This window comes from Xylocopa sonorina, chromosome 13, assembly GCF_050948175.1.
Source record: "Xylocopa sonorina isolate GNS202 chromosome 13, iyXylSono1_principal, whole genome shotgun sequence".
Lineage (NCBI taxonomy): Eukaryota > Metazoa > Arthropoda > Insecta > Hymenoptera > Apidae > Xylocopa > Xylocopa sonorina.
Window position 1 is genome coordinate 4184200 of NC_135205.1, and position 24452 is coordinate 4208651.

Consider the following 24452-nt stretch of genomic DNA (forward strand, 5'->3'; position numbering starts at 1 on the left):
ATATTATCTGTCTTACTCTTTCTTATAGCTTTCTTATATATCTTTCTCTCTCTCTTACCTCTAAAGCGGGAAATATAGAACAAATTACAATAAAACTACTGAAATACACAAGAAATTACGATAAATCTATTGAAATATACAAGAATTTACAATAAAACTGCTGAAATATATAAGAAATTGCAATAAAACTAATAAAATGTACAATAAATTACAATAAAACTATACAATAAAATATACAAGAAATTACACTAACTAGTAACTAAAATCTACAATAAATTAAAATAAAACTAATTAAATATACAATAAAACTTATGTTTTATATAATATGAATAGTAATAATATAATATTTTCTCTTTTTATGGATGCAACTAAATAGTTTAAGGTACATTTACATGCAAAATAAAACAATAGCCATTGATACAAAATCAATATACGTATATTACACATCTATTGCCTTTCTGACCCTATTGAATCGACTCTATTGGCAAGACCCAATCATATCTGTCTAACTCTTTCTTATAGTATCTCTCTATCTCTCTTACCTGTAAAGCAGAAAATATACAATAAATTACAGTAAAACTACTAAAATATATAATAAATTACAATAAGACTAAAGTATACATCCCAACAACACAACTTTGTCACAGTAAGAGCACTGTGATGTCACTTGCACCACATAACATATATTTACTACCTAGTGTGCAATTTAAATAGGAAAAGAGCTCTTGAACCTCTATTGTATATCATCATATTATATATCATTTTATGACGATTTAAAAAAATATATCTGCTGAAATCTGACAATTTCAATTTGTACGAAAACAGTTTCCCCGTTAACATATATCATTCTACGGCACTGGTTAAAAAAATTCATGAATGAATGTATAACAGGGGTGGTACACTAGTGGTACTATGGTGCTGCACCGTATATGCTGCACTATGTGATACGCTGGTGCCCCAGATCGTGATGTTACCACGTGCTATCACAACCATCGACGAGTGCAGACGTAGATGGCTATAGAAGTGATGTCATGCGGCGCAAATAACATCACAGTGCTCTTACTGTAACAAAGTTGTGTTGTCGGGTTATACTATCAGAGATTTAAATATAATTTATCTTATAATCTTATTCATTAAAATAATGATACTATCTCGAAAAAGATCTGAAATATTCTTTATAAAATTTATTATAAAATTATAATAATATATGTAAATAATTTTCATTGCAATAAAATAATGATAAAAGTGGCTTCATCGCCGCAAGATGACGCTAGTATTTCAATTAATTAAAAGTGCTTAAACACTATTTTGATAGACAATTTGACAGATTATTCAAACATTATAAAAGCAATTACTATCAACGCATAAATTAATGCTAATGAAAATTACTAAATTAATAAATATAATAACTCATGATCTCATCAAGATTTAATTATAAAAAATATAGTTAATAAAATTTCATACCTGAAAGTGCAAATGCGTGCGCAGGAAACATACCGTGTGGCGATTAAGGAGCTACATAACCTGATTGGATTTGAAGCCGAGCTTGCATAGCATATGACACATTTTTATCGTGGAAATCTCTGCTCGATCGTACTGAAAAATCGAAAAGGATATAACAATAAAACGAAATGACAGCAGAGGAAGTAAAAATTGATACACTAACGTTAAATGGAAAAACGGATGACGAGGATATTGTAACACCCTGGGATGTTGCAACTAAGAACGAGTCTGGAATTGACTATGACAAACTTATTAGTGAGTTATGCAAAAAGTATTTTTCATTAAAAAATTTTCAAACATATTTTTATCACATAAAACCAGATTTTTGCTGTTTTATGCATCTTAATTGCACCAATTATAAATCCTATGCATTCTCTCTTTGTAGTGTTACATACATGTTTGGATATATATTATTCAGTAAATTTACTTCTACAGATTTTCCTTTTTTATTACAGAACGATTTGGAAGTTCGAAAATCGATGAAGAACTACTGGCGAGGTTTGAGAAAATCACAGGACATAAACCACATCACTTTCTGAGGAGAGGAATATTTTTTTCTCATCGAGACATGCACACCATCTTAAACCTTTACGAACAAGGAAAGCCTTTTTACCTTTATACAGGCAGAGGGCCTAGTTCAGATTCTATGCACTTAGGACATTTAATACCATTTATGTTTTGTAAATGGTTGCAAGATGTATTTCATGTTCCATTAATCATACAACTGACCGATGATGAAAAAGCAATATGGAAAAATATAAAAATAGAAGATGCAATTAAACTGGCCTACAATAATGCCAAAGATATTATTGCCCTTGGATTTAACGTGGAGAATACATTTATCTTTTCTAATCTAGAGCATATAGGAACTAACCCAGCATTTTACCAAAATATGATCAGAATACAAAGGAGCGTTACGTTTAATCAGGTGAAAGGTATTTTTGGATTCGGAGACAGCGATCCTATTGGAAAAATTTCATTTCCGCCTACCCAAGCTGCTCCAGCAGTTTCTGGAACCTTTCCCTTCATATTTAAGAACGCAAAAGTTCATTGTTTAATACCGTGTGCTATAGATCAAGATCCCTATTTTAGAATGACAAGAGATGTCGCGCCGAAAATTGGCTATCCGAAACCTGCTCTACTACATTCTGTATTCTTCCCTGCCTTACAGGGCTCTAAAACAAAAATGTCTGCTAGTAATAACAATACTGCGATATTTTTAACAGATACTGCTAAGCAAATCAAAAATAAAGTTAACAAACATGCATTCTCAGGGGGACAAGCTAATATCGAAGAGCATAGGCAATTAGGAGGCAATTGTGATATTGATATAGCATATCAATGGTTACGATTCTTCCTAGAGGATGATAAGAAATTAGAACAACTTAAAAAGGTAAGCTTAATACAAATAAAAATATACAAATATAATTATTAATTGTGTGTATAAATTTTTCAGGGCTATACAAGTGGAGAAATTTTAACAGGAGAACTTAAAAAAGAATTAATTGATGTTTTGCAACCGTTAGTTGCTAAACATCAAGAGGCTAGAAGTAAATTAACAGATGAGATAGTTAGACAATACATGGTTCCTAGGGATCTTGGTTTTATAACAAAAGCAAAATAGTTAGACACAAATTACTTATTATGCATATAAGACATACAAGAAGTCCATTTTCATCAGTTTATTTAACTTTATTTATTTTAGCAACACGAGTAATTGTTTCTTTAAAAAATTTATTTTTTAGTCTGTGATGGTGATAAATTAAATTGCTTTTATAAAAATACAGCTATTGTATTTGAATTTATGATCCTCACTATTTTTGTATAAAATAGAAATTATTATTATAAATAATGTAATATACATATTTATTAAGAAATAATGAATAATGTATTATTTATCAACACTACGGATACAATTTATGTTACATTTTTATATATATTGTATATTAAATAATTAATTTTTTTACATTATATGTATGTATGTGCATATGTGTGCATGTGATGTTAAAAATATTGAAAGAATATATAAGAAATAAATCCAGAATTAAATAACCACGGATTACATTATAAAAGTATTATTTCGATAAAATTAATAATTAAAATAAATTTATATTTACCAAGAAAGTTATGCTCTTACAGTTTCTAAATTATTACATATACATGTATATTTGTAACATAATGTTTTTAAACATACATTTGTAAGTGCATAAAAATGTTTAAAAAGGAGACTATCAAAATATATAATTACTAAAGCAACGAAATATGCATTATTTGATTCTTTAATTATATATCTATATGAATTTTAAATAATAAAATAGTAGATTGAAACGCGTCTATTGCCCGCCATTTTTATTAGCGAAGTATATGGTCGTATAGTTACATTTTACGCACATAGTAACTAATATATTGTTTGCAAATAACAAGAGTATCAGTGAAATTCAAATAGATAGTCGGTACGAAAGCAATGATTATGTAAAAATATTCATTAGAACGCACTTATTTGAAAAAGAAGAACTAGCCAGAACAGAATAAGAACTAAGTATTTTTAGGTCTCGCGTAAAGTATAAAATATTTAATACACCGTGTACTGATAGAATAAAAATAATATTATTACAAAATATATTATTATAATGCGTAAACTTTTCGTCGTTGTAATGGAATTAGTGAGAATTGATTAAAGCATGTACCAAGAACTAACTTACTTGCAAAATTTCGAAATTCAAATAAACTGCGTTTGCTGACTGTAGCGGTATTGATAAACATGGTAATCAGTGACAGTAGAATTTATCATCGACAAAAACTTGATGTTTTTGTTTATATACTTGTTAGTGAGAGTTAATTCCAGTATCGCGCGCGAGTTAATTTTACTTCAGGATCCTATATGATTGCCCAGGCTTGAGCGGAAATCGTAGGCTTCCGATTGGTGGATCGTGACGCCACGAAGCATGCTATTAATAACCGACGCATGCGCAGAAAATTGCCTAGTGTATATCCGTCATTCATGCAAGTCGATTTCGTTGGTTCTGTGTGTTGAGCCTAGCAAAAGAACATGGTGATAGTGATATGAAACAAGTCTATTAGCAATACCACGCTCTACACATATATACTTTCACGAAGTAACGATGATATTTGGTCACGATCTCCCTACGTAAGTTTTGTGAACATGCAGACTGAGGTATAAACTATTTTAGTCGCGAAATTTGGCACTGCCAAATAGTTTCTCATTAGAATCTAATATAGCTTACGCTTGTGAGATTTTCCATTTCTGTATTCAATTAATTTACAACATTGAAGAAGCTACTGTCATTATTATATAGTGAATGTAATTGCATGTAATTCGAATGATTCTATTTACATAAACGGTCCCGTGTTTCGTTTGAAATATTTGTGTATCGAGATTTTCACGTTCGTTACGACTCGACGATATTGAAGCAATGTTATGTTTTAATTATCTTTGTCCCACGTTTAAATTGATATTATAACTGCAACACGGTACTGTTTCATCATACAAACTCGTTTTATAAAACGATAATCAAGGAGAAAATTCTCTAAGTAATACTATACTATATACACGCAGACATGTACAACTTAAATGTGATATTGTTTCATTTTGCAGTTGATTTAAATTTATGTCTTGAAACAATGTCATCGTATTTAATATCATGCTCTATATGAAATGTAAAAACCCTTCTATTTTTTCCGTTCTTGTAATTTCTAGGTAAAACTCGAAAAAGTGTCATTTGATTGATCGGTTAAAAGATGCTGATCAAATAATATCTAAAAAGTAAAGCAAATTAATCGAGCTGATACAGCAATTGATAAACAAATACTATGGGGGCACTTTTGGATACTCCGAAAACAGATAAATACAATGAACATGGTGCTGGCAATGGACTACGTTATGGTGTTGCCAGCATGCAAGGTTGGAGAATGGAGATGGAAGATGCTCACAGAGCAATAACCGGTTTAAAAGGTGGTCTCTCAGATTGGAGTTATTTCGCAGTATTCGATGGTCACGCAGGTGCATTAGTTTCTGCGCATAGCGCGGAACACTTGTTGGAATGTATAATGCAAACAGAAGAGTTCAAAGCGGAGGATGTTGCTAAAGGAATTCATTCTGGCTTCCTTCGACTTGATGATGAAATGCGAGAATTACCAGAAATGAGTTCTGGTACAGAAAAGTCTGGTTCTACAGCTGTTTGTGCATTTATATCCCCCAGAAACATATATATCGCCAACTGTGGTGATTCTCGGGCAGTACTTTGTCGAGCAGGAGATCCAGTCTTCTCAACGCGAGATCATAAACCTGTCTTACCTGCTGAAAAAGAGAGAATTCAAAATGCTGGCGGTAGTGTAATGATTCAAAGAGTTAATGGAGCTTTGGCCGTGTCTCGAGCATTGGGAGATTATGAGTACAAAAATTTGAAAGATCGAGGCCCTTGTGAACAGTTAGTGTCTCCAGAACCAGAAATATTTGTACGAGATAGAGACGATGAACACGATGAATTTCTAGTTTTAGCATGTGATGGTATTTGGGATGTAATGAACAACGAAGATCTATGTAATTTTATACATTCAAGGCTGCTGCTTACAGATGATCTAGAAGCAGTTACGAACCAGGTTATAGACACCTGTCTATATAAGGTAACGATGTCTAAAGCCTTTTATGTATTTTACGATGAGCTTCTTACCACTAAAAGTGTGTTGATGTTTAAAATTGCAAACAATTTTAATTTTAAATATATGTATTCGGTGATATTAAACATTAGAAATTATTTAATTGTTATATGTGTTGTTAAATTTCAAGCTTTAGGTAATATTCTATTTTTGCTCATCTTATATCTTTATTTTCTATCACTACTTTGTAAAAAATGTAAAATCTGTTTCATTAATACTTTTCACATATTTGTAAAGTCAAATATACATGAAATACTAATTAGATTTTTTTTTATTTTTAATGCAACTTTAAAAATTTATTTTGTTATAAATAATGTTTTTATTACAGGGTAGCAGAGATAATATGAGTATAGTTTTGGTAACGTTCCCTGCTGCTCCAAAACCAAATCCAGAAGCACAGAAAAAAGAAGCAGAGCTCGAAATGGCTATTGAAAGGAGAATTAAAGGTTCATTAACATTTTCATATTCAAATCAATTATATTCTCTTTGCTGTTGCATTAATGCAAAATCGCAATATCATACGCGCACTTGACATTCTAGTAACTCTCAAATGGAGAGTAACCCTTAATATCATTATTTAATAATGATACTTTAGTACAATTCAAATATACAATCATTATAATAATATAATATTTACAAGTACAAAAATCAAATTTGGTACTCAAATATTGATTCATGTTTTTCTTGAAAAACATAGAAATATATATATATATATCTCGTTAAATACATAAAAAATACATACATAGTTCATAAAATATAAACAAAGTTTCTGTAAGTGTCATTATCTAAATATAAATATGCGCTCTCAAAATTTTTATCTTTTTGACCAATAATTAATTATTTTTTATAGTATAATGATACTTTACATGGATCAATTATTTATTACATATATATACCGTTTATTGGTAAAAATATTTTTCTAGTAAATGCCACATATTTTCCCTTGTATCTCTCTAATTTTCTTAAGAGAGGTATGTGTGTATATAAATATATACATATATATATATATATATATTTCCATTAAGAAATGTTAAATGTTTATTCTTATCCAATGGATGTATTTTCCTACTGTACAATTTATGACTTAAAGCAATTAGCTATAATATTCTTTCTCTATTTCACAATTACAATTACCAAGTACCGTTTAATAGATAAAGTGTTTATTTAAAAAATACAGCACATAAATAACGGTATAAAGTATATGCAATACCACCAAAGTAATATATGTGTCTGTGTAATAAAATTTTAATTATTGATAATCCAATTTATGGTTAATCATATTTGTGCAATATATAAAAGACTTCTACAACAGAGCAATAAGTATTATTGAAGTAAAAAGTTGAAATTTATTTTTACAAAAATTATTTTCAGCTTTTACTTATTTTTATCCACAATATAGAAATAATAGATATTTGAAATATACATTTCATACTTTCCATCTAATGTCAATTTTAATTTTCTTAATATTCAGATGTTGACATATGTCATTGAATTCATTATAGTGTAGCCTCTCTCTCTCTCTCTCTCTCTCTCTCTCTCTCTCTCTCTCTCTCTCTCTCTCTCTCTCTCTCTCTCTCTCTCTCTCTCTCTCTCTCTCTCTCTCTCTCTCTCTCTCTCTCTCTCTCTCTCTCTCTCTCTCTCTCTCTCTCTCTCTCTCTCTCTCTCTCACATGTACACACGCACACACAGAATATTTATACATATATAAAAAAAAGTAACAGTTGTTAAAATTATAAAAATTTCTATAGAATAAATTAGTGGAATGATTTTTGTAAATTCGAAATGTTGATAATATTTGTAAATCCAAAACAGACTTAATATAGCTTCCATTTTAACATTTATTGAAAAGTATTATTAAGGCACATACTGTGTATATTGTTTGAATATAATATCCATATTGTGCTATTAGTATATGAAGTTTCTTACAGTATTATGTTAGAGTATTGACAACTGCGTTTCTTACATAAACAAATAGCAAAATTATAAATGTTGGTAGCTGTTTATATATACATATATAATGTTAGTTTTCTCTCTGCTGTTAAATTGTACTAATGATTTCTCCGTTGATTAAACTCTTTTAACACCAATCATTATTTTTACTTAAAAATGCATTCCACCCTTGGAGTTGGTATTCTTTGAAACTTTTTTGTAAGTAAAATTTTTATTCAAAGTTGTTTGTTCCTCTTTTTTAAATATATTTAAGTGGTATCACAGGTAGGTAAATATTTCCTTATGAAAGTTTAGAAATATTTTATCTACTATGTTTTTATATTTCTATTAATAATGCATTTCTTATGGAGGAACATTGCAACATATATATCTATGTGTATATATATGTACGTGTATTATATAAGATTATACAATTCCAATGGTGGATGTATTTAACAAGATAGTTAAAAGCGCTTACTTATTTATAAAATAAACATTAATAGCAATGTATCTACTTAAGACCGGACACTGTTTCCAGGATTTCCATAAGAAATGTACAAAAGCACTAATTATTCCAGTCCTAAGTAGATGCATGTATTTGTAGTTACTTTGTTATGCATTTATCTTTTTGCATTATAAAACAATTAAAAAGATACAAACTATTTGAATTTTTGGAAACATGTATCATGGATATTGTAAAATATATTTGATTTGTTAAACAATATTAATCAAATGTTTGCTGCACAAATATGATAGTATATGCACAAAGCGCTTGAGTATTTGTAATCAAGTCTCAAATGTTTATAAGATATGTTTGTTTAAAGCACAAGCCATTGTAATTAATGAATCCAACAATCATCTTTTTTTTCTTTTATTCACAGAAATAGTTGCTGAACAAGAGGACAAAAATGAATTCGATTTTTTGAAGCTACTACAACTTCTTGTGGACCAAGAGTTTCCTAATCTTCCCCCTGGTGCTGGACTTGCAGCTAAGTATGTATAAGAAAAAATTGTAAAATTCTTATCTCAACATAAATTGTTGCAGTTAGTAAATTATGTATTAAATTATATTTGGTGTCTTTGAAATTAGAAAGAATTTAATGTTACACTTAGCTCCAAAATTTTGTTACATCAACTCTAATATTTGTTATTTTTTTAATATTTGAAGCATCAAGAGGGAAACAGTAGAAGTTCTAATAAATTGCTAAAGCTGTAATAAGACATTAGCGAAATCTACTAATGATGGACTCTTGTTGTTTTCCTGTCTATGCTATCATTTATTAATTAAAATCTCTCTAATTTGTATTCATTTTTCTCTTTTTAGACAACTTTTCATTGAACAAGTGTTTCGAGATGTATGCCCTAGCCGAGCGGATAGTGTAAGTCTTGGATACGATTTCCCTTCGATATAACTAACCTTTGACTTTTTTGTATACTGCATCAAATGTACAACTATAATCATTAGACATTGTTCCATAATCATATAACGGATGCAGATGATATCGGAAATTACCTTTATTTTATTGATCTCTTCTGATGTAAAAAAGAGATTAATTTTAAACTTGCAAGAGAAGTACACTGGTATATTATGAAGTAAATCTTACCTAAACTACAAATCTGCTGCTACAAAAAAAAAAAAAAACGTACGCAGATACTTACATTTTTGCAGTGCATTATTGTTGGTAAAAATAAATTAGAGTTTAAAAAACTACACTTAAAAATCGTGAACTATTATACATTCACCCATTTAAAAACATAAGTACACGATTCATTTCTTGAATTTAAAAATTATTTTGTATATGTCTAATTATAAAGACATATTAATTTTGCTTTTGAAATTATTTATTTAAAAAAAAAAATTAAACAAAATGTATACTATCGTGATTTGGTAAGATACCATACAAGTATGTAAAAAGTGTATGATTATCAGTTTCATAACTTTTGATAGTTGTTATTACAAAAGTATGTTTCTCTTATCAGTTAATACATTTAGATTACAATTCGAATAACATAAAAGTAATTAATAATATGAGTAGGTAAAAAAGTTTATTTTATAATATCACTCTTTTTTCCAAAAAGATATGGATTATAAGTGAAATTAACAAAAATGTTGACATTCTACAATATTTATACATTGAGAAGTATTTCTTGATGTATTACACTACATGATTTAAAATATAACAAGGTATGAACTCAGAAGTACATCTTACAGCTAATTCTAATCAATATTAGCATTGGTGGTTTTCATAATTATCACTATCTATTGTTGGATTTTATAAATTCTTCATCCAAGGAATGAAAAATGTTTATATTGCAGTTATAAGCAGAGGATTTAAAAGTATTCTACCGAGAACGTGTGCAAATATACTTATATTCTATGAGAAACTAGATAATGTGAAATACTAATAATGTTCATAATAAATTTTACACTAAAATTACATAAATTATTTATTTGAAATATTATATAGTAATTAAATTTACATATTCTCTATTCGATTTGTATCAAATTTTCAAAATAAAAGAACTTGTCAATATTTTTAAATCATAATTTTCATTTAGAATTTAAAAACATTTTGTGGTTCTAAATTCCTTCTAAATATGTTGATTGCAGTTTGATATTAGATTAGTTCCAGATTTTTTTTGAACATAGAGTTAAATTCACAATTATTTGCAAACCAGTCTCTTGTAACAGATTTTATAATTAATTTGGAGTCATTCTATCAATACAGTTTGTAACAGGTATTCGGAAAATCTGTTTGGGGAGACTTCTGATTGGGTCCTTCACAAATCTAGTTTTCCAATTAAATTAATGCTTGGTAGAATATTTATATCATATCCTCTTGCTATGTTGATAAAAAATGCATAATATTACTATAAACGATTATATATTTTTGTAGCTCTAGAGAACTTGCGCTCAGAACAATTACTTCATAGGTCAGTTTTTCATGCTCTTCCGTTATAACTTTTAAGTATATTTATATAACTGTTTATTATACTTCGAGAAGTATCAAATTTTTGTCACGCGCTAGAAGAGTAGAAAAACTGATCACTTAGCTTTAGAAATAATCAATACTATGTATATACATAAAAATTGTGTCCAGGAAGCTGTATCAATATTTTATTCTGATCATTTTTAAAATCAAGCAGTAGGAATTTAGTAATAAGGAGGCCTTGATTTTAGTTTCTTAAGCTGACAAATTGTACTTGATATGTTACTTATGTTTAGATGATTTGGATAATTGATTTTGGGATAAAATTATTTTGATTTAATAAATTTCATCACGTTTGAAACTCTGTAAATAAATAAAAGTAACATAATTAAGAGAAATCATTACTAAATATACAACTTGTAACTAAAAAAGAAGCATAAAAATCACTAAGATACAGGTTTCAGTATTCATCATATAAACATAATGAAGAACAAGTAAGTATAGTACTTAAAACTTCTTAACAGAAATAGTACATTATTGATTTCTGAAGAAATTGAGTACATTTGTGAACAGAGACTTAAATAGTTAATGAAACTACGTATATATGTATATCAGGTAACTATATTTATTCTCTTGTCTTGTTATGTGATTAATTTTGTAACTCCAAAAATGTTGCGTAACATGGAAACTATGTGTCAAGGCCATCCTCAAATATAAAATCTAGCATACATATACCAAAGTATATATATATATATATATATACTTATATATATATATATTACCGTTCCTGGTTAAAAAAAGTTCTGAAATTAACTAAAATTAACAGTCTATTATCGTTTTAAAGTAGTATATGAAAATAAATAACAAATCCCTTGCATAGAGTGATGTCCTCTATTTTTACTAATAATGAGGGGGGTATGGAGTGTATAAAGGTAGTAACATATTTTACTGATATCCTAGGTCGTTTATAATTTTTGGTCAGATCTTATTTTATATTCCCGGAAACGATAATTTGTCATAATAAATTTATGATAAATTATTAGAAATACATACATTGGAAATACGTAAATCTGTTCCACCCGAATAACAAATAATTCCAATCGATTGCAAAATAGTTAAATAATATCTAATTAAACTATCACACATTAGCTATTATATATTGATACCGCTAAAATGTGTTTATAATTATATTAAAAATTCAAACGCGCTAAAACTTTATTATCTTAATACCTGTGTACTTTTAAGTGAAAGGTAAACTGTTTTATCTTGGTACATGCAATTAGAAGTTTACTATCAATCTTTTGTTGGATATATATTTGAATATTAGTAATAACAAAAATAACAATAATTATACTCGTGGTAATAGTAACAATGGTCGTGAAAATAAATCCAAAGTGCATTTTTGATATGAGTTTCTATTGCTCTTCTTATACTTATAGTTCTATTCTGTATTTTTAATTTTAGGTATAATTCCTATTGATTTTGTGAACTAATAAAATTTAGACTACAATGCTAAATATTACTTAATTGTTGTTAAATGATAAATTTATTTTGTATTGTCTGTACTTAAAATAATGTAGGTACTAGTGTGGTACAGGATAGAACTATTAGTTAATAGAAATGATAGGAAATACATACATATTTATAAAATTAAAAAAGTAGCAATTCTTTGTTTCTTTTTCGTTTGTATATACTTATTATAATTTTTGTTTTCTTTTGTGTGTTTCTTGAATTTTATTTTGGAACAATTTTGTGGAATGTGCTTGCATAATAATTTTTACGATGACATAATAATATCCACAATATTTGCTTTGAAAAATCAGCATTTTTCTTTTAAACATTATATAGTGTGCAAAATAAACGGAAGCAAAATTTCAGCAATGTGTATTTAAATTGTGTTTTCTTTTCAAATGATTGTGTATGTTTTTCTTTATATATTTTTTGCTTATTGCTTCACATTTGACTTTTAGATTTCAAATGAATAGAAAAGTAATTTCTTAAAAAACTTTATAAAGTTTTATTGTTGCTGCATAATCCTTTCAAGTTCCATTCTTTTGTTCTTCAGATTACATTTCAACAATATTCAACTCCTTTCCTGCAATCCATATTGAAGTCTCCAAATAATGATCTCAATAACTGCTGTTAATATTTCGAAGCAATTATACATACTGCATAATTTATCTTGCAAGACAAAAAGATACAATTATATATAAAAGATGTTACTCTTTCTATCGTATATATCTAAAAACATGTTAATACATCGAAAATAATATTTGCTTTCTGTACACTAACTCCAATTATCTGCAAATGTTTGTGTAAATTAATAGTATATACTTGAAAATATAAAGTTTTTAAATCTTGTATAATTTTTGTTTTCTTTTCTAAAAGGGTGAAAATGCTCTTATCATTCGCATATATATATATATATTATGTGTATGTAAATAAAGGCGATCCTTTCCTCATTTCTCTCTACTAATAATACATCTTCTTAATTTTTTCAGTGTAGTACTTAATGCATCACAAAATAATATTAGAATGTGACATGCTTGGTGACATGCTAGCGTAAAATTACCCATTTTGACTGCAAGTGTATTAAGACCTTAACTGTCGTTATCCAATTTATATTAATTCAGTTATTGCTTTAACAAAATTACCTTGTATATTATACCATTACAATAATATTTATTTAATGATATATACAGTTACATGCGTCTACATATATATAAAAAATTAAACATATATTCAATGAGTACAATTGTTATTTTGATAAATAAGTGTGTGGTATTTCGTGAATTTGTATTTTTATTATCTTATGAAATTTCTTATTTTAATTCTTATTGAAATAATTAACATGCTCTTCTGTTGTTTGCTTTTTGCAGCTTTCAGTATCTTTAATTTTTCTCTTTTCTTTCTCATTTATTTCTAACTTTAATTTGCTACTACATATATTTTAGATTGCTTTCTCTAATGCAAACAAGTATTGTTTGAAAAATTTATATACAGCACACACTGGAATGCATTGAGAAATCCACTATTCCAAACAGTATTGTTATCCTAAATTGTATTTTGAGGGCTACTTTTTAATCATTTTGAATTTTGTGTCACAATGAAAGCTAATAATGAGTAATTTTACATTTAGAAGTAGTAGCTACAATTTTTTTCAAGTTTTTTAATTGTTTCCAACATATGTTTTCTCTCTTCCATATAATTTAAAAAAGTTAACGTGTTGTTTTTGGTAAATATGTAATACCTTCCAAAATTTAAATAAGATGGAGTGAACAATTTTTAATATTGTTTAAACAATTACAAAAATAAGGATAAATGTAAAACAATATTTCAGGCATAAATCTGGAACTTATCAAAAGGAAGCGTATAGAATTATGTTTTATTTGCTACATTTTAAAGTAAGTTTGAAATATAAAAAATTCAAAAGAGATAAAAATATTCTTTAACACAATTTACTTCATTATTTATATCCCACTTTTAAATACTTCAAGATATATAATCAACTTTGTTTATGTTTAATGTATATCACTATGTAAGTATGTAATGGAACTTATAATTTTTACCTATGCCATTGATATATAGTTTCCCATTATCTTACTGTTAAAATATTATTACATAGAAAATATCACACAAAAATAAATATTTTTAGGATATGCAATGCTTAAAAATTGTTTACTGTAAGATTAATATGTTTGTAATCTTACATTTTTAAAAATAACAGTGTAAAATAAATAGTGTTCTATTTTCTTTTAGAAGAATACTAGGAAGAATGATTTTCTTTTTCTTTTTTTTTGTTCTTATTAACAATAAGTATCTTTTATATATATATATTATAAGTTTTATGTCTAAAAATATATGTATATAAAAATTAAAATACTATATGATGATATGCTTACAGAATTCTCAAGCCAGTTAGTGTATACAATATGTATACAATTTGATACATGTGTGGTATACAATAAACTGGCGAATCCAAAAGTCATGAAAGTGAGATACCAAGCAACAAGAACTACTGACGAGTGAACTACATGAAGAGACTGTGGAATGGTATTCGAATGATGTTACAAGCATATTTCATTTTTGGTTACACAATCAATGGGAGTTGTATTGCATTGTAATACAGAAATTCAATTACAAAATTTATTGTACAAAGAGCATTTTAATTTTTAAGTAAAGATTAAAAAAAAATTTGATCAAGTTCTCTATAGCAATATACTTTAGGTTTTTATTTTGAACATATAGTTCATATTGTATATTATTATCCTTCTATACAATAAATATTTATCAACTATATTTTATTGATATTATTTTATCATTTAATTTGAAACCCTATATTACATATTTTATATATATATATATAATTAGTTGGTATTGAATTACAAAATACAAAGCAGTTGATAAAAAACAAATTCTAATTTATTTGCGATATCACAATGAAACTTTGTTTGGATAAAACATAGCCATCTTGTATAATATATAAATTGTATATCATTAATTTATATTTACATTACTTATATTACATTAATTAAAAATATCTTTTATGCTCTTCCATAAATTTTCAATTAAAGCACATAAGTTGTGATGTGCTATCAAATTACTTTAATGATATACATATATGTATGTATACTTATCAAATAACATTTACAAATTTGTGCTGATTTGCATATAAATTTCAATTCATATTTAACATCGTGTATTAGAATTTAATCATGTTTTCATAAAATAATTTTGTCCGTATATATAATTTACAAAACACTATAATTTTTTAAAAACCCGGACGCGTGTAAAATTACTTAATCGTATATTATCTGTGTACTGAATTTATCTATTCGTATAATAGATAGTTTTACATTTCATTGTATCCTACACTTAATAATTACAAGAGATAATTTAATTTTATCTTTTTGTAATGTTTCGTATATAAAAAAGAATACTACATAAAGGAATTGTATTATAATTGTTAGTAAATTATTATTACAGTTGTATTTGTAACAAATTACAGTACTTCTTTTTTTACTGTATAATCGTGTAAAATCAAACGTTAACACATATTCGCTAAACGTAGTAAAATTAACTAATTTTTTTATAATATACGCATCAGAAATGAAATGTATAACATTAGTGAAACGTAGAATATCTCGTTTCTATTTATAATATTCATACATATCAAATGTTTCGAGTAATTTCAATTTTACAAAATGAAATATTTCATTACAAAAAATATAATTTACTACAGGAATTTGCATGTTGTTAAGAACGATATAATAGTGCAACTATGCTACATCAATAAATTCGTGCTTTAGTGATGACAACGTACAATGTTATTTTTCTCTTACTGAATCTACCATACAACTTTAGCAACATTTTAAATATAAAATTCATTTTGATGTCGCATATGTCGTTCTTAATTTTTAATTGAATATAAATCGAAAGTTGTTAATCCAATACAACTTTCCTTGCACTTACATTCATATTACATATTGTCAGATATGAAATGTTTAACAGGTCATACTTTTATTACAGTCGAAAATACGTATGAAACGTGGTACAATCATATCTATACAAGAATAATAACATTTAAAGGGTTAAAGAGAGAATAATGAGAGTCCATTTTTTGGTAGGTTTCACACTCGATGCTGTCGTCTTATGATCCTTACAGTCTACTAACATTAACTAAAAGGTAAAAGCCGCTACATAATATCATACTATAATTTTCGTAAGAAGTACGTTGAGCCACATCGAGAGCTTAGAAAGACGCAGAAATCTTACGAAAATCAAAGTAGAGTCTCCTAAAATAGAATGTGAAAAATAACAGAAGTAATCATGTCCATGGGAAACGTGAAACAATGTTTCTCTCATTTTCTAAAAAGTAACAAAAACTGGACTCCCACCATTCTCCTTTCTCTGTAATCATTCATTTTTAAGGTATCATTTCCAATCAAAAAACATTATACCGTTTGTGAAATACGTTAAGTAAGTTTAAGTAACAGGTTCGTTACTTGAATTGTCCGACTGTACACTTTATAGAAAAACGTAAATTACTTAGAGCTTAAAGAGTGATTATTTTATAGCTGCTGACTGAATTGAAAAGTACATAGACAATATAATTATGATAGCAATGATACTGTTAATGCGAGGAAATATTTTATGTATAACATTAACAGATACATAATTAGACGAAGTTATGGTGAGCATAAAAAAGGCAGTCGTTTTAAACTCACATCTTATTAATGAATCATATATAGATAAGTAAACGATTATTGAAAATGTAATATTTATATATAGACTGTTCACACAAACGCTTTATTTGTACACTTAAAAAGTTTGTACCAAAGAATTACGATCTTTAATTCTATCGTGAGCATACTAAAAGTGTTTTGGAATTATATCATACAAGTAACAGCACAAAAATCGGTATATTACATAAATACTTTAAAATAAACTAATCATCAGATCTTAGAAAATTTATTATCGCGGAATTGGACTATTTCACGTACCCATAAGTATATGAACAAATAAATTCGTATATGTATTTACAGTATACTATACTTTTTAAACATTTATCCCTCAACTCAATATGTTCCACATTTTTATAAAGTATAGTCAACGCATTTCGTGTCTTTTAATACATACGTTCTTACATATGTAGATGGTGATTTTTGTATAAAAAGAAGTTTAATTAAATAGAATTGTCTATTTGTTTGTTGTCCAACCACGCCAAATAGAGGCTATACTAGCTGCAGCACTTGTAACTAACCCACCGGCAACACTTTGATTCACTTGCATACTAGACGATTGTTGACTAATCATTGCACCAGGGATGGGAACTACCATTTCAGGACAAGCAACATTTGGTACCTATGAAATAGTTGGTAACATGAAATACTTAAACAAAGTATACTATTTAGATGAACTTTATACATACACATTATACTTATATATAGGCTTTAAAACAGTTATTAAATAGCTTATCAATAGTTGGCAAGAATTAAAAGAAAAACTTACAGCTTCCCAATCCCAATTAAAAGCATCTTCCTCTTCATCAGAAGCAGAATCGTCGCTATTTTCTAAATCGGGAACTAATTGACTGTGCAGTTGTGCTATAATATTTGGATCAACTTCCATTGGACCAATCCTATTATAGTATAGAAATAATTATAAATTTTTAGTTAGTGCCAATGTTTGACAGCAAATGCAATAAATGTTTACCTTCCAAGATCACTAATTTCAGTATTGAGCAAATGCATTATATTTTGCAGAGTGTGCATCGGTTGTAAAACAGCAACATTGGTATTTTGTGTAAAACATAGATGTAAGACATTGCTATTGAGCCTTGCTACTTTTCTTGCAAATTTTTGATCCGACATTTCATTCCCGCAAAATTCTCTGTAAATATTTAAAATTAAATTTTAGATAATATAATAATATATATACATATTTCTATATAAAACGATCAGTGTAAAAATATTACATATGAAGGATGAAATATCACACACATACCCATAAGCAAGTTTATATGGTAACCTTATGTTAACATAATAAGCAATAATATTAACCAATTGTGTAGCATAAGTTAAAGCAGCACTGATATTGTATGCTGGATTGTGCATTGCAGTCTCTTTATTTGCACCTGGTACTCCATCTTTGTTTGCTGCCACTAAAAATGTATTTAATATAATTATAAAATAATAATACATAATATTACAAACCTTTTTTACATTTTACGGTATATATACCCCATAAAGAATAAGCACTATAATCTCCACTTCCTGGCAAAGTTGGAGCAACTATACGGTGCTGCACTTCTAAAGCATTTTCTGTATCATTAATCCATCTACCTCTCACATAAGATGTGCCAGATGCATCTGCGAGTGCACAAGTTACATCTGAACTAGCATCTTCTTCGCTGCTACACAAACTAAAAAGAATTAATATGTCATCACTGTCTCTCAATTACAAATCACTTTTTCAATAAAAACAAGTAGAAAAATATTTCATTCTGATTATAAATTATAAATCTTGCTGATATTAATAATTTTTAGAAACAAATTGATGAATTATTACCTTCTGTTTGGTTGCACTTTAGATAATGGAAAAATATACTGAATCAATTGTTTTGCAGCAGTTCTAATGACTTTTTTGAGCTGCTGCCTTTTCCTATCTACTGCTTCTTTTTGTTTTTCTTGTTTTGCTCTTAAACCAGTAACATAACGATGTAATTTTTCTACTCGTTCTTCATGTCTAGGTAATCTAAGCGCTAACTGAGAGTTTACATCTTTGAGAACATTTAAGCGTTGATTACCTATATGTTATTGAGTTTCTTTTAGTACAAAAATTTTTTCAAATGTTGTAATAAAATATAATTACACAAGTGTATACCTCTGTTTATACTTTGCCTTGTTTCATTCACTAATGACTGGAGTAGCCTAACTCTTTCTTTGCAAGTATTTATATCACATATCTAAAACACACCAATGAATAAATGAATGTAATAATGGCTTAAAGAAACTTATTCTTTCAGTTATTACTAATTTTACAACATTTCATTATAAAATACCAATTTGTCCCGTTGTTTGTATTTTTCAAGTGCTTTCACACATTTCTCTTCCAATTGAGCTCTGGCAGCTTTTAACCGTAAAAGTCGCAGTTGTTTATCTGCAAATCTGTTCAGATATAAATCAGAATTACAGTACAGAATTCAGTACACAATACAGTACACTTGTTTCAATAAAATTCATCGCTATATGAAAATATAGCTAAGAGAGTAAACTCAGAGAAATACTGTCTACTTCATATTCATTGCGTGCATTGTTTTTATTCAATACGAAATACATTTTTTTTTTGTTATATGGGGCATTTTATTGCTTGAATATTTATAGTTACGAAAAATATATATTTCCTCTCATAAGCACAAAAGAAAAATTTGTATTCAAAATTATTAAATTTGTTAGTGTGTACCGAAAACGGTACACGTGGCGTGTAAACGGCATCGACTGGTAAGCAGCTTGGCAGGGAACGTGTTAAAAAATAGTCCGACGTCAAATAGAGATTTAACATAAAGAATAAACGGACATTGATCACGTAAATTATGAGTATATATTTACCGTTCGGAGTAAACAGAAGTTGAATGGATAAAATCACCATTTTGAATACACTGTCGACAGTAAAAGATTCGACGGCTATTATGGCACAGCGGACACTTTAATAAATTCACGCTTAAACGATTCGAAACATCTTCCAGCTCTGACGAAAGCTGAAAATCTGCAGGTGCTGTACAGGACCCATCAGAACTGCTTGTCGCCATAACCAAGAACAAGAACAATAGACTTCCGTTTGTCTGTTGTCACTCATCAGCTGATCTACTATTTACTTGTAATCTCCCGCCACTCCGTGTATGATATTGTTTTCATCGCGTGTCTTTACTTTCATATTTATTCGGACTACACACGCGCAATCCAATCTCCCATAAAATTTCCATACAGTTCGTCGAGTGATCGTTCAATTATGGAAAAAATAAACTTAAATATCTCGACCCTATGTATCTCATAGCTCCACCGTGACAGCAATCATCTTGGGAAAAGCCCGTTATGCTGTAAGATAAGGAGAGAGACAAAGAAAACGCATACAAATCTGGAAAGAAACTCTTTTTAAATATACGAATAAGATAATAAAACGTACAAATATAGGTTTAAATAAAAAAAAAAAAATAGAATTTTTAAAATATATGAAAAACTTATTTAAAAAGATAAATCATTCACACCTCACGTATCAATTTACTCAAATTGAATATCTTCTATATTAATGTTCAATTGTTATTTATTTTTACGACATATTTATAGAATTCATACGCTTATTTAATGTAATTATGAGAAATATATATCAATTGTATTTAAATTTATCCAACAAATATAAACAGTATTAGTCATCTTTTTTTTGCCGCGAAATGCCGTGAGAGTAGTTAAAATCCCATTATCCCGTTTGTTGTTCACTTTTCCAAACTTGGATAAATATTTTAAAATGTTTTTTCAGGAAATCAAACTATTTAAAACCGTCTGAATAAATTTTGCGAACGGTATAGAATATATTTTTTTAAAACCATATTGGAACTTCTTAAACATTATGAATTTATTCATAGTTAATTACAGTGTGAAATTAGGTTAGAAGTAGAATGTACACAACTTATTTTGTAATAATTAAGAAACAAGAATACATATTTTGATAAGGAGCAAAAACAATTTGTAAGAATGACATCGATCATAAAACTTCATGCTGTTTCGGGGGCTATGGATGAATCTCCTCCCTGCTACATATTACAAGTCGACGAGTTAAGGATATTACTTGATTGCGGCTGGGATGAAAATTTTGATCAAGAATTCATTAAAGAATTAAAACGGTAGATGAATTATTATGACACGAATACAAGTCGTAGAGTTATAAGATATAAATTTATTGGAAAGATCAAATAAAGATAATTTATTTTCAGACACGTACATCAAATAGATGCAGTACTTTTGTCGTATCCAGACCCATTGCATCTGGGTGCTTTGCCATATTTGGTTGGAAAATGTGGTTTAAATTGTCCCATATATGCTACCATTCCAGTGTACAAAATGGGACAGATGTTCATGTACGACATGTATCAGGTACTTTAAATGAAAAAAAAATCTTAATCCTTGAATATTATACATGATGAACTACCAGAAGCAATTTAATCATGACATAATGTTTGAGGGTGATTCATTTTTGTTTTCATTTACTAATATTACATGAAATAATCACAAAAAATGTTTTGTTACAGTCTCGTCACAATATGGAAGATTTTGATCTTTTTACATTGGATGATGTTGATGCAGCATTTGACAAGATTGTTCAATTAAAATATAACCAAAGCATTTCGATGAAAGGAAAAGGGTACGGAGTTACTCTGACACCTCTACCAGCTGGTCACATGATTGGAGGAACCATTTGGAAAATTGTGAAAGTTGGAGAGGAAGATATAATATATGCAGTCGATTTTAATCACAAGAAAGAACGACATCTAAATGGTTGTGAATTGGAACGGTTACAAAGGCCATCGTTGTTAATAACGGATGCTTTCAATGCAACATATCAACAAGCTAGACGTAGAACTAGAGATGAAAAATTAATGAGTAAGCAAGCAGATTTTCAAATACTTATATCTTGAGTCATCCCATGGGTGATAAAGTATTTTAAAAACAAAGTAAAGATAAATATGAAATTATTTTACAGCAAATATTTTACAAACGCTACGCGGAGGTGGAAATGTTTTGGTCAGCGTAGATACAGCCGGTCGTGTATTAGAATTGGCGCATATGTTGGACCAACTCTGGCGCAATAAAGAATCTGGTTTACTCGCTTATTCTTTAGCTCTTCTAAATAATGTTAGTTACAATGTCGTGGAGTTTGCTAAATCACAAATAGAATGGATGAGTGATAAATTAATGAGAAGTTTTGAAGGGGCCAGAAACAATCCTTTTCAATTTAAACATTTGCAATTGTGCCACAGTATGGCAGAATTAAATCAAGTTCCAAGTCCAAAGGTTGGAATATTCATGGAAAAAATGATTGGCTTCTGAATGTTACAATTCAAAGTAAATTTATATATATAAATATTTCAGGTTGTACTTGCAAGCACTCCAGATATGGAATGTGGTTTCTCAAGAGAGTTGTTCCTACAATGGTGCGGTAATCCTCAAAACAGTATTATAATAACTAGTAGAACATCGCCAGGAACGCTAGCAAGAGATCTAGTAGAGAAAGGTGGCAACAGAAATATTACATTAGAAGTGAGACGAAGAATTAAATTGGAAGGACTTGAATTAGAAGAATATCAAAGGAAAGAAAAATTAAAACAAGAACAATTAAAACAAGAACAAATGTATGTAATTCTGGGATATTATAAAAATTTACTTTCTATCACCATCATTTTTTATTAAGTTTTGAATACATTGTTGGTTTCTAGGGAAACTGCTGATGTAAGTTCTGAATCAGAGGATGAAATAGAAGTTGGTGGAGGAAGAGGGAAACACGATCTATTAGTGAAACAAGAAAGTAAACCAGGTTTCTTTAAACAAAGTAAGAAACAACATCCTATGTTCCCATTTGTAGAAGAAAAAATAAAAATTGACGAATATGGAGAAATTATAAGGTATTGTTTTATCAAATTATTGATAATAATGTATGCATAATGATTCTTTATTTTTCAATATAATTCTAATTTTTAATTTCATTCAATTATATTTAAATGATTACGTTAGTTTGTATTCATTATAGACCAGAAGATTATAAGATAGCAGAAACTATGCCAGAAGTAGATGATAACAAAGAGAATCTGGAAACAAAGCCAGAGGATGCGGCCCATCACCCGGAGGTACCTACTGATATTCCAACGAAATGCATTCAAGTTACACGTACAATGACAGTCAATGCATCTGTCACATACATAGATTTTGAAGGCAGATCTGATGGGGAATCGCTACAGAAGATCTTAGCGCAATTAAGACCTCGAAGAGTTGTACTAGTTAGAGGGTCACATAAAGATACTGAAATCCTAGCTCAACAAGCAGAAAGCGCAGGTGCCCGCGTGTTTGTACCAGGTAGAGGAGAAACGTTAGACGCTACCACGGAAACCCATATATATCAGGTAATGCATGTATATAATATACATTGATCATTGTGAAAAGGTATGTGTAAATAAAAATTTTTATCATATATACATATAATACGTATTTTTGTCTAGGTTCGTTTAACTGACGCTCTTGTTAGCGGTTTAAATTTCTCGAAAGGGAAAGGTGATTCAGAGGTAGCATGGGTTGATGCAATGATAACTGCTCGCGATCAAGTGTGCCGAGATGCTGTTGCAGACACGGAATCAAATGATACAATAGATCAAAGCGACAAAATACTCACTTTGGAACCATTACCAATAAATGAAGTATGTGTCTTTACAAAAAATAAAATTTTAACATTTACAGTACAATTGTACTTGTGTTTTATAGGTACCTGGACATCAAACAACATTTATAAATGAACTAAAACTGTCTGATTTCAAACAGATTTTGAACAAAAGTAATATTCCCTCTGAATTTAGTGGAGGAGTTTTATGGTGTTGCAACAATACTATCGCCGTTAGAAGGGTTTGTATTTAGTGTGTTTCTGTATAATTAAATCAATATTATTTAGTATAATCAAAATATTTCATAATATTCAATTAATTAATTTTTTTCAGCACGAAGCTGGAAAAGTAATACTAGAAGGTTGCATTTCGGAAGATTATTACAGAGTGCGCGAGTTGTTATACGAACAGTATGCAATCGTATAAATTATTATCTTTGTACTAATAAATATAAATTTAATACGAAAACTTATAGTGTTCTTCTGACTCTT

At 28.5% G+C, this 24452-nt stretch overlaps 4 protein-coding genes across 12 annotated transcripts; 3 read left to right on the forward strand and 1 right to left on the reverse strand.

Moving 5' to 3' along the window:
- The first annotated feature begins 1491 nt into the window (after nucleotides 1-1491).
- Nucleotides 1492-3285, forward strand: Trprs (Tryptophanyl-tRNA synthetase). The gene is made up of 3 exons (XM_076906383.1): nucleotides 1492-1758; nucleotides 1959-2896; nucleotides 2960-3285. Exons 1-3 carry the CDS (start codon nucleotides 1632-1634, stop codon nucleotides 3125-3127), a joined length of 1233 nt encoding a protein of 410 aa, XP_076762498.1. The 5' UTR covers nucleotides 1492-1631; the 3' UTR covers nucleotides 3128-3285.
- Nucleotides 3286-4478: 1193 nt separating this feature from the next.
- On the forward strand, nucleotides 4479-15338 carry LOC143430408 (protein phosphatase 1B). Of its 7 annotated transcripts, none has more exons than XM_076906681.1 (6): nucleotides 4479-4651; nucleotides 5222-6147; nucleotides 6509-6626; nucleotides 8991-9102; nucleotides 9434-9488; nucleotides 14944-15338. In XM_076906681.1, the coding sequence occupies exons 2-6, from the start codon at nucleotides 5335-5337 to the stop codon at nucleotides 14959-14961; spliced, it is 1116 nt and encodes a 371-aa protein (XP_076762796.1). In that variant the 5' UTR covers nucleotides 4479-4651; nucleotides 5222-5334; the 3' UTR covers nucleotides 14962-15338. The 7 variants fall into 7 exon arrangements, with proteins under 7 accessions (XP_076762796.1, XP_076762797.1, XP_076762792.1 ...); XM_076906682.1 differs by lacking the exon at nucleotides 14944-15338 and adding an exon at nucleotides 14380-14400; XM_076906677.1 differs by lacking the exon at nucleotides 14944-15338 and adding an exon at nucleotides 13105-13339 and having other exon boundaries at nucleotides 4479-4678.
- Nucleotides 15339-15539: 201 nt separating this feature from the next.
- Atg14 (autophagy related protein 14) lies at nucleotides 15540-20606 on the reverse strand. Its single transcript, XM_076906312.1, has 9 exons — nucleotides 20150-20606; nucleotides 19603-19708; nucleotides 19425-19506; nucleotides 19110-19347; nucleotides 18782-18963; nucleotides 18546-18702; nucleotides 18255-18431; nucleotides 18051-18180; nucleotides 15540-17903 (listed from the first exon to the last, which is right to left on the reverse strand). The coding sequence occupies exons 1-9, from the start codon at nucleotides 20347-20349 to the stop codon at nucleotides 17739-17741; spliced, it is 1437 nt and encodes a 478-aa protein (XP_076762427.1). The 5' UTR covers nucleotides 20350-20606; the 3' UTR covers nucleotides 15540-17738.
- Nucleotides 20607-21007: 401 nt separating this feature from the next.
- Cpsf2 (cleavage and polyadenylation specificity factor subunit 2) lies at nucleotides 21008-24433 on the forward strand. Of its 3 annotated transcripts, XM_076906483.1 has the most exons (11): nucleotides 21008-21117; nucleotides 21202-21438; nucleotides 21529-21688; nucleotides 21844-22195; nucleotides 22296-22606; nucleotides 22685-22944; nucleotides 23029-23214; nucleotides 23340-23709; nucleotides 23806-24000; nucleotides 24065-24202; nucleotides 24295-24433. In XM_076906483.1, exons 2-11 carry the CDS (start codon nucleotides 21290-21292, stop codon nucleotides 24385-24387), a joined length of 2214 nt encoding a protein of 737 aa, XP_076762598.1. In that variant the 5' UTR covers nucleotides 21008-21117; nucleotides 21202-21289; the 3' UTR covers nucleotides 24388-24433. The 3 variants fall into 3 exon arrangements, with proteins under 3 accessions (XP_076762598.1, XP_076762597.1, XP_076762599.1); XM_076906482.1 differs by having other exon boundaries at nucleotides 21041-21438; XM_076906484.1 differs by lacking the exon at nucleotides 21008-21117 and having other exon boundaries at nucleotides 21304-21438; nucleotides 21529-21672.
- Nucleotides 24434-24452: the final 19 nt, after the last annotated feature.